The sequence below is a fragment of the Melanotaenia boesemani genome, chromosome 15 (genome assembly GCF_017639745.1).
Source record: "Melanotaenia boesemani isolate fMelBoe1 chromosome 15, fMelBoe1.pri, whole genome shotgun sequence".
NCBI lineage: Eukaryota > Metazoa > Chordata > Actinopteri > Atheriniformes > Melanotaeniidae > Melanotaenia > Melanotaenia boesemani.
In genome coordinates this window covers 34609571-34620862 of record NC_055696.1, presented here as the reverse complement: position 1 = coordinate 34620862, position 11292 = coordinate 34609571, and the positions used below count along the sequence as shown (strand labels likewise).

General features: G+C 39.0%; 2 protein-coding genes across 2 annotated transcripts; both read left to right on the top strand.

The window, feature by feature from the left end:
• The first annotated feature begins 2050 nt into the window (after positions 1-2050).
• On the top strand, positions 2051-5526 carry LOC121653992. Its single transcript, XM_042007799.1, has 8 exons — positions 2051-2760; positions 3107-3357; positions 3447-3542; positions 4668-4745; positions 4816-4893; positions 4994-5041; positions 5126-5251; positions 5353-5526. The coding sequence occupies exons 2-8, from the start codon at positions 3352-3354 to the stop codon at positions 5524-5526; spliced, it is 606 nt and encodes a 201-aa protein (XP_041863733.1). The 5' UTR covers positions 2051-2760; positions 3107-3351.
• Positions 5478-10809, top strand: LOC121654672 (G2/M phase-specific E3 ubiquitin-protein ligase-like). Its single transcript, XM_042008904.1, has 7 exons — positions 5478-5522; positions 5613-5836; positions 6005-6315; positions 6487-6665; positions 7785-7957; positions 10070-10284; positions 10404-10809. The coding sequence occupies exons 2-7, from the start codon at positions 5829-5831 to the stop codon at positions 10646-10648; spliced, it is 1131 nt and encodes a 376-aa protein (XP_041864838.1). The 5' UTR covers positions 5478-5522; positions 5613-5828; the 3' UTR covers positions 10649-10809.
• Positions 10810-11292: the final 483 nt, after the last annotated feature.

Genomic DNA, 11292 nt, shown 5'->3' with positions numbered 1-11292 from the left:
TACATGATATTACCTGATATTACATTATATTACCAGATAGTATCGATACTACCTGATATTACCCGATATTACCTGATACTACTTGATACTACCTGATATTTCCTGATAGTACATGATAGTACCTGATATTACCTGATAGTATCTGATTTTACCTGATATTACCTGATAGTAGGTGATATTACCTGATATTACCTTATATTACCTGATAGTACCTGATAGTATCTGACATAACCTGATATTACCTGATATTAACTGACGTTAGCTGATATTACCTGATATTACCTGATAGTACCTGACATTACCTGATGTTACTTGATAGTACCTGATACTACCTGATGTTACCTTACAGTATCTGATATTAACTGATATTGCCTGATAGTATCTGATATTAACTTATGTTAATTGATAGTACCTGATACTACTTGATATTACCTGATAGTAGCTGATATTACCTGATAGTACCTGATACTACTTGATACTACCTGATATTACCTGATAGTACATGATAGTACCTGATATTACCTGATAGTACCTGATTTTACCTGATATTACCTGATAGTAGGTGATATTACCTGATATTACCTTATATTACCTGATAGTACCTGATAGTATCTGACATAACCTGATATTACCTGATATTAACTGACGTTAGCTGATATTACCTGATATTACCTGATAGTACCTGACATTACCTGATGTTACTTGATAGTACCTGATACTACCTGATGTTACCTTACAGTATCTGATATTAACTGATATTGCCTGATAGTATCTGATATTAACTTATGTTAATTGATAGTACCTGATACTACTTGATATTACCTCATAGTATCTGATATCACCTTATGTTTATGGCAAGCCGTTTTAACATTTATTCAAAGCGCACTCCTCTCATTGTTCCCATTGGTAGATGTCTACATTACATTCTTCCTAGTCAGAATTCTAATTAAAGATATCGTCAATCACATTTTTGCTTGCAGAAACTGAATTTTAAGATATCTACAATTACAAATGTACTGGTAAGAACCGATTTTCAGATAATCACAAATCTTTACAAATTTTAGTTTAGCTTGACTGGATATGTATTTCAGATATCAGTAATTCAATTATTCCTAGTCAAAATGAACATTTCAGATATCTAAAATGACATTCTTACTAGGACAAATGAACATTTCAGATATCTAAATGACATTCTTACTAGGACAAATCAACATTTCAGATATCTAAAATAACATTCTTACTAGGACAAATGAACATTTCAGATATCTAAAATAACATTCTTACTAGGACAAATGAACATTTCAGATATCTAAAATAACATTCTTACTAGGACAAATGACGTCACTTTTCCCATTCGTGTGTGTGTAGTGTATCATTACAGATAGTCATAATTGAGTTGCAGATATCCGCAACTCACGTTGCCGATATCCACATCTGAATTGTGGATATCCCTGATTCCAGTTAAAGACATCGATCTTAGATGTAACGTTATGTCGCGGCTGAGACATGAACACAGGACGGTTTTTCCCGCTTTCCAGCAGTTGCGGCTTTCTCCTAGCACTCGTAAAATGGACGCAGGCAGGGAAAGACCATCAGCTTTCGATAGATTATTTGGTGCACTTTCTCGTGCAAGGAACGAACAAACACATCCAGAGGAGTTACTCTCTGCTACAAGGCAACTTTTTCGACGTCGGCCCATCAGACAAGGTAAGTTAGCAAATTGTACATTAGTGAAATAAATTTATTTTATTTTATTTAGTGGAAATAGTTAACTCGGAATCTCGTAACTACTGTATCTATTATCTAAACAAATGTAAACAGAAATGTGTTTTATTGATATGTGCAGGACTAAAAACACCAGACATTTAAGTAGAAAGGATAACGACTATTAGCTTGCTTGGTTGTAGCTAACCGTTTGGTTCGTGCTTTTTACCTGTAACGTTTAACAATAACGAACAGTGCTTGTATTTGGGAAGCACAGAAAAACAGACCGGATGGCCTAACGATTAGAAACACGGTTGGTTACTTTAAAAAATCCACAAAACTTAGTTTTGCGCTTCTTTACCAGCTTTCTTTTCACCTGGCAGATTAGTGAGACGAAAAGAGGAATTTAATCTTTCAGTAACCACGTATAACGTTACTACTGTGTACCACTGCTGATTTTGTGCCAGTAAAATAATATTTTGAGGAAATCTATTTCCAAACATGGGTGTTACTTTGACATTTGCTGCTGCCTTAAATTATTTTTTTCATCTACAACAGTCACCTGACTAATCACACCCCCCAGCAGCTGGGTCCACTAAGTATAGGAATGGCTCAAAGAGCATGGCAAAGTTCACCTAGCATCCAAACTCTCAATTTTGATAGCATTTGTAGGCAGAAAGCCCAATTTAAACACCCTTTCACTTCACAATTCCCGGTGGCTGAAGGGTTTATTATTAAAATTATATTCATGGTCAAAGGCCAGAGTGGTTTCTGTGGCAGTAGAAAAACATATTCAATATTAGACTGATTACTTTGGTTGATCTTTTTTGTACGAGACTGCAAATCGATGAAAAAAATAAAGATGGCATTGTATAGTTCAGTAGATTATTTTCCTGTAATTATAGCTATATATATTTACATATGTTTGTTTGTTAGGAACCACTGGAAGAAGAACAAATCCTTTCTGGCAGACAAGACTCTTTCTTCTTCCTGGTCCAAATTTTGATTTTCTTCCCTCTGCACGTGATCTTCAGCAATTTGCCAAACATGGATTAGGTAAAGTTTAGATTAGAATATGTAAAATATGGGAACCTTTAAATTCCATATAGTGGTTTTGTGTCGAACATCATTTCATTATTCTGTGGATACTGGCATTGAACTTTCATCCTTTAGAAGATGAGTGTTTATCTATTCATATATTCAAACAATGGTTGTCTTGAAAAAAGTAGATCAAACAAGACATGTTAATATAAAAGCTTTCACCATGAAAATAAAGTGCTTTGAAAACTGAGTAGCTGACCCTAACTTGTATTCAGTCAGTTTTAACAGAGCTATGAGCTCCTAGAGTCAGTTTTAAATATTTGTCACTAATGTGTTTTTTTAATTGTTTATGTTTCTTTAGGCCAACCAGCTCATGACTCATCAGTTGGTGAAGGATGTTCTAAGATAGACTTGAACTGGACACTGTCTGACTTAAATAATTTCATCTGCCAGTGTTATCCCCTGATAAGTCTAAATTTGATTGGGTTTGAGTTGGCAAGGGTAGGCAAGACGCGCAAGCTTCAAAAGGTCCAGTCAGGCTCTGTGAGAGAGCTTAAAAAGTCTGTTGGGAAAAGCAGGCTCTACATCTTGCCTCGTGTAGAAGTAATGCAGGTTTGGATACATCCAGTTTCAAAACACTGTCACACTTGTTTTATAGACATTTAGAACTAAAACTCACAATCCTTCATTTGTATCCACAGATTGCATCAGCTACTGAAATACCTTCTGCCACAATGGCCACTCCTTCAACCATAGAAACATTTCAGATGTCTGAAGAAATTCTAGAGCCTGATCAGGTACTTTTAATGAAACATCTTGTACTCTCTCTGATTAAAATAAACAAAAAAAAAACAGCCTAATTCAACTACTGTGACATTTCACCTCTTATTCCAAGGGTCTTTCTGCCAAAAAGGCTTTTTGGATTATGCAAGGCAAGGCAGTTTATTTGTACAGCACATTTCATGTACAGGACAATTCAAAGTGCTTTACATTAAACAAAGACATTACAGATATTTAGAATAGGCAGAAAAGCATCAACACATAATCAAAATAAAATAATAAATTTCATTAAAATGATTAAAAGCAAGATAAGTTAAAAAAGTTACCGTGCAGATTTCATGAATAGGCGCATGAGAAAAGAAATGTTTTTAACCTGGATTTAAAAAGGTCTACATTTGGTGAAAGTTTAATTTCCACTGGCAGTTTGGTCCACTTGTTTGCAGCATAACAGCTAAAAGCTGCTTCTCCATGGTTAGGCTGGACTCTGGTCTGGACTCTGGTCTGGACTCTGGTCTGGACTCTGGTCTGGACTAGTTGACCAGAGTCTTTGGATCTAAGAGCTCTGCTAGGTTTATATTCTCTGAACATATCACAGGTGTATTCTGGGCCTAAACCATTTTGGGATTTGTAAACAATCAGAAGGGTTTTAAAATCTATTCTGTGACTGACTGGAAGCCAGTTTAAAGATTTCAAAAAAGTCCTGTTAAAAGACATTACAGTAATCCAGCCTACTGGAGATGAATGCATCTCCAATTCCCTTTATTCAAGCTCTTAGACTTACTATGGCATGGATGATTTAGAAAGTATAACCAATTAGATCAAATTAATTCAACAGTAAAAGGTTTTTTGCAAGTTTAGGATGAAAGAGTCATTGAAGTATCCATTGAAGTTTTTTATATTTCTAGTACTGTGAAAATCTTTGATTGTGCCATTATTTTTGTTTCATATACCCAGGAGATATGTTGTTGGTGCAGTCAGTTTGAATTTATATTTGCACTTTTTTTTATAAACAAGTATACTAAAAGTGAAACAGTATGTGTATGTGTGTGTGTGTGTGGGGGGGGGGGGGAGCTTTAAAAGATTTCCCCTATAAAAAATTGAGTGCAATCAACAAATTTTAATGTCTGAATTCAGTGCTACAGGATGTGATACCAGAGAGCTCTTACATGTCTGACTCCACCACAGCACTAGGCCAAAGTCATGCAGGTTTGATCTACCAGGTATGTTATAATTTCTTCTAATTAACACACAACACTGTTTTGCTACTAATGTGATATAAACCTTTTCTAGACCCTTCAGGAATCACGGGCCCTACGCTCTGCACAGGATGAAGAATACCAGAGGTCCCTCTTGGCTGACCAGGAGAAGGTTTGTTTTATATTTTTTGGTTAGATTTTTAGTTTCCTTTTTGTTTTTGAAATTATGTAAATTATGTGACTGTGTGTTGCATTGACATCTAAAATAACAGGAAATCAGGATACGGGCCATGGAGACTTTTGAAGAAAGGCGAAGAATGGTCAGTTATGTTTAAGAACTTGCTTGATTTTTTTTTTTTTTTTTGCACACTCTGTAAACGATGACATATTTGTGTACACTCAAGGTCATCAGGGAGCGCTGTCATCGAATGGCTAATCGAGAGGAACCAAAGGATGGGATTTCCTTGAAGTTTAAGTTCCCTGATGGTTCAGTGAAGATAGGCAAATTTAGTGAATCTGAGCCAGTTCAGGTACTGTTTTACATTTAGCATTTTATGTTACTAATAACATGCCAAAATGATTACATGAAAGGCAGTTACCCAAGAACATTTAGTTGTTTTCTTTATTCTAGGTTCTGTTTGACTTTATTGGTCAAGTTGAGGAAGCCAGTGAAGTTTTTAAGTTGCAGGAGGCCACTTGTAGCACATCCATTGAAAGCACCTCACGTGGTGTTATTTCTGAGCGAGGTTTAGAACGAACTCCACATTCTATGTACTTTGGATGTCAAGCGCGGATGTTGAGGTAAGACTAAAGTTTTTGTTGAATTCTCATCTTTGGCATTTCTACACTTCCAAACATTGCTCAGCCTTCTTATTTGGACATTTCTGTTAGGAATCGATTTCCAATCATATGGACACTGAACAGCCACCAATTACAGTGACCTCCTCTGAGCTATTGTGGAATCCATGAGGTCCTCCTTCTTCCAGCCCAATACCAGACTTGGCCTGCACGCCAATTCTGATAGAGGATGATGAAAGTGAGGTCCCTGTCTCGCCTGGCTTTCAGAATCCTGAGACTCACTTTTTACTGTCTCCACAAGAGGAAGCTATGAATGAGTATGTGTTCTGATTGTTCTTTTGATGTACATCAAAATGTACAAAATGCATATTAAGACTATATTAAGAATATTGTTCATTTTTCATATGTTCAGTCAATAAAACTGTGCTCCCCAAAAGAACAAAGAAAAAGATAATACCATTTTTACCTGTCATCGCTCTTTTTAGAGTTAATCTGCAAACCATTTTGTCCAAACTGGTCAGAGGAGTGGACTTCAGTATGTGTCCAACCAGCAATCAGATAAATGTCTGCAGGCACAACATCCTTCAAGGCAGCCTGAAAGCATTCCAGCGTCAACGCTTCAACCCAAAGGCAAAACTCGACGTGGTCTTTGTTGACGAAGAGATGAATGCAGAGGGGGCAGTGGATGAAGGAGGCCCCACAAGAGAGTTCCTGAGACTGCTCATGAAAGCGATCCATGGTTGCTGCCTCTTTGAAGGCCATGAAAAAGATCAACACCTGGCACTGAGTACAGAAGGTTAGGAAGACAAATCAGTGATTTGGGATTTTGTATGTTTTCTACAGATTTTTATTCATTCTTCCTTTTTTTGGTGAATGTGTTTCATTAATAATTTGGTCTATTATCATAAGCACTTGAGCTAATAGTTTGTGGAATTGTTTTCTAACTGTAATTGACTCTTCTCTGCAGCATTGGAGACAAAGATGTACTTGTTTGTTGCCAAAATGATTTCGGTATGTGTTGTTCACGGAGGAGTTGGCCCCCATTTTTTCTCGGAGAGGCTGTATCAGCAGATTTGTGGGCTACCAACAGCCCCTGTCAAAGTGGAAGATGTCAGCGATCATAAACTCCGGGAGCAGCTGATGAAGGTAAGTATTATTAGCAGTCATTTTGCTACTCATTTTAAAGTGTATTATGCTGGGCTTACATCAGAAGACTTTTAAAAGATTTGCAAAAGACTCTAGAAAACTAACAGCTCACACCTAAAGACAAATGTTTAGAGTTTTAAGTCTCAGACTGAGATTTGACAAAGACTGTGAATCACTATTTACAGACTACAACTAGATTCTTTTAGTATTTTTTGTGATATGTTGGACAGCTGATATGGACCAAGGCTGGTCTGCCCACAGCAAAGCAAACAAGGGGAGAGTTTCCTTCTAGGATCAGTAAGGAATTACACATTACTATTATTTCATTAAGTGTGCCTTTACATCTCCACCAGGTGTTACACCGATTCATCAGAATCTGGAGGATGAATGAGTTTCTATTCTTCTCTCATTGGTTAGACCATTATACTGTTACACATAAATGATCCACAGCAGACGTTTACTTCTTAATAACATCTGCTTCTCTTTCGGGACGGTCCACCTACGATGATTCATCACCGGTTCTTGTTCATCTATTTTCTTTTCTTTTCTTTCTTTTTGTTGCCCTTGTTCTGATTGACAGGATTCATGTTTCTGCTTTTGTCAGAGCTCATCTATTGGTTGTTGACTGTGTTTTGTTATTGCGACTTACGATAATATTAAACACATTTGATATTGTCGCAGATCCAAGACTAAGGAACGATTGACATTAAACAGAGCAGATTACCAGCTTAAACCTAACGATCAAGATAATGGGACCGTGCTGTGACTCCAGTAAGACTCCCCAGATTTCCCAAAGACTTCCGTTTTTAGTCTGCGACTGAAAATCGTTTGGTGTGAGCCCAGCATTAGTTGAACATGTTTTTGGGCTGCAATGTGTGGACTTTGTTTGTTCTCCTCATGATTTTGTGAGTTCTCTCCAGGTTCTCCGGCTTCCTTCCATCATCCAGAGAAATAATGTTAGGCTAACTAGTCACTCTAAATTCTCCTTCAGAGTGACTGTAAGGATTGTTTGTGTTGGACCTCTAATGGACGGGTGGCCTGTCCAGGGTGTACCTGTTAATTGCTGGCTAATAGGCTCCAGCTTCCCTGCAACCTTTAATTAGAGTTTTATTCACTCAGACACAAGAAGCTGAAACTATTGAGGAGGCAAACATTGCCGTTGAAGAAGCAGCTGATAGCCTAAACATCATAGGTTCCCTTAGACGTGTCACTAAAATGGAAGAAAAGGACTCCCTGGTTCGCTCTGCTGTCGAGTTCCTCATGAATGGACGAATGAGGGATGCTACTGACCAGTAAGCAATTCCAAGCCTTGTATTATTAATGCACATCAAGGGGTTTACGTGCACATTTTAACCTGTTCCAAACCTTCACTGATCATTACTTTTCAATTTTGTTATGTTTATATGTTCATAATAGCAGGTGTCTTTTCAATTATGTTTATTTTACTCTATGCAAGGCATAATTTATTTTGATGTACATACTGTAATACTACCAAGAACCAGAGATTAAATATATTTCACTGGATATATCTGCTGAGGTAATCTGGAGCTATCCTTTAGTATTCCAGCAGCATGCTGCCAAGATTGGCACTTTGCACATTCCATCCATTCTGTTAAACAAGATGGCAGTCAGCTACGTCACATGCTGCGTGCTCGCTCCACTGCTTTTACATCTGGTGATGAGGCGGAGTACAAAGCGGCGAGGTACGGAGTGAGAAAGGCCATCACAGCAGCCAAGAGGCAGTACAGAGAGAAGCTGGACAGCTTCTACTCCACTGCTGAGTCCGGGCGCATGTGGCAGGGTTTGCAACACATCACCGACTACAGGCGCAGTTCCAGTACAATCAGCGCCACAGACAGCCTGCCTGATGACCTCAACACGTTCTACACCCGCTTTGAGACCTCCTCCCCCCACACAGAGAGGAGGGACACAGACACCTGGACCTCCACACCCCCCTCCCCCTCACCAGTTGTCTCACCAGCCCAGGTAAACGAAGCCCTGAGGAGGATCAACCCACGCAAAGCGGCGGGGCCAGACAACATCCCTGGACGAGCCCTCAGAGCATGTGCCAACGAGCTGACAGACATTCTCACCTCCATATTCAACCTCTCCCTTACCCAGAGAACTGTTCCCTCCTGCTTCAAGACCACCACCATTGTCCCTCTTCCCAAGAAGTGAACCCCCCACCTGCCTGAATGACTACAGGCCAGTAGCACTCACTCCAATCATTATGAAGTGCTTTGAGAGAGTGATGCTGACCCACATTCAGAGCTACCTACCTGTCACACTGGACCCCCTGCAGTACGCCTACAGGCCCAACAGGTCCACCTCAGATGCCATCGCCCCTGCACTGCACATCTCCCTCTCACACCTGCAGAATAAAGACTCCTACATCAGGATGCTCTTTATTGACTACAGCTCTGCATTCAATACGGTCATCCCTCACAAGCTCACCCACAAACTGTTCTCCCTCGGACTACACCCCATCCTCTGTGACTGGCTTCTGGACTTTCTGACTGGCAGGCCTCAGTCTGTCAGGATAGGGAACAGAACCTCAGCCAGTATCATCACAAATGTTGGCACACCACAGGGGTGTGTTCTCAGTCCCATCCTCTACACCCTGTTCACCCACGACTGTGCAGCCTCCCACAAGGACAACATCATCCTGAAGTTTGCAGACTACACAGGAGGGAGGTGGCCTCTCTGGTGATGTGGTGTGAGGACAACAATCTCACCCTCAACACAGACAAGACCAAGGAGACATGAGGAAGGAGAGGAACCCTCATCATCCACTGCTTATCCGTGGGCTGGAAGTGGAGAGAGTGAGCAGCTTCAAATATCTGGGGGTCCACATCAGCGAGGATCTCACCTGGACACTTAACACCACACAGCTGGTGAAGAAGGCTCAGCAGCGGCTGTACTTCCTGAGGAGGCTGAGGAAGTTCGGCATGTCACCGAAGATCCTCAGCAACTTATAATAAATAAACTTATAAACACTTTGAATCTTGAATCTGAATTCTCCTCACTCCCAATTTTTATATTTTTTAGTTAAGTAGTAAATGGACTGTACCTATATAGTGCTTTTCTAGTCATACTGACTACTGAAAGCGCTTTTTCACATTCATCCATTCACCCTTATTCTTAGCGACTAAACAGGAGTTACTGACCTTCTTTCGCACATTTCAAAGTTATTTTTCCCTAATTCTGTTTCTCACACCCTCACTTGCCAATTTTTTAAGCTAAAAAGAACCCCCACACTGACGTTTTTTTTTTCTGTCTATCCCCAGTATCACAAAGTCTGCCTAAATGAAAATTTCTGTTTTCTCCATGTAAAGTGCTGTAAGCTTACATAAATTGCTTTTATGGTGCTTTATCAACATAATTGTAATATTCCTGTCTTTAAGGTTTGTAGAGGGCTTCAAAACTCTTGGTTTACTCGAAGAGCTCCAGAAGCACCCTACAGTTTTCCATGACCTGTTTGTCTGTGAAGAAAAGCCACTCACAGCCAAGGACCTGAGCAGCCTTTTCACAGTAGCCTTCTCTGTGCAGGGCAGCAATCGACGGGTTCAGGAGAACCAGTCAATATGCTTTTGGAGAGACTGGTTAATAGATATTGAAGGTCTGTATTTTGCGTCTTTCTCAACTAAAAACTACACCAATCCCTTGTACAATTTAACAAAATTGGGGCAAACAACATTTCATGTCTTAACAATTACTCTTGCATTTTATCTCCAATAGAAGAGGAAGCTGGTCCCATCACCCTTGAGACAGTCCTGGAGTTCACTTCTGGAGCCTCAGCAGTTCCCCCACTTGGATTTCCCTATCAGCCACAGATTCAGTTTCTGCACGACCACACTAAAATCTACCCAGAAGCAAATACTTGCGTTGTTGTACTTTATCTGCCGATACACTCTTCCTATGAAGCTTTTAAAAAATACATGATGGAAGGAATTTTGCAAGCTCCAACCTTTGGAGTTGCATAAATTTTCACTTATGTGACAATAAAAGGTCACATAAATGACTAAAAATGTTCAGTTTTGCATAGCCAGTTTTATTATCCTTTATAAGTTGATTAATTGTTGTTAATTGAATTTAAGGCGTTAAGTGTTTGTTAACAAAATACTGAAAATTTCACCATGTGTTCACCAATTAAAACTTCAAATAGTTAATGTCATATTGAATCTGTTAAACCAAGGTGATTTCAGTTTGTTCTGAGCTAAATGTCTGTTCAAATGAGTCAGGCTGTTTCATGTTAAGCTTTTCAAGTAGTTTATCAGTTAAGTGAAGGACAATTCAAGATAAAATAACTCTGACAAATAAAACCTTTGAACCTTTTTTTATTCTTCAATGATGAAAGGCTTTCATTTTTGTATAGAACAATTTCTGTGTACGTATGTATATACACTGCTCCAAAAATAAAGGGAACACTTAACATCCTAGATCTGAATGGATGAAAGAAATATTCTTCACTTTGTTCTTTACATAGTTGAATGTGCTGACAACAAAATCACAAAAATAAAATTTATTAACCCACTCAAAATTAAAGTGGAAAATACTACAGGCTGATGCAACTTTGAGGCTCAGTAGTGTGTGTGGCCTCCACGTGCCTTTATGACCTCCCTACAAC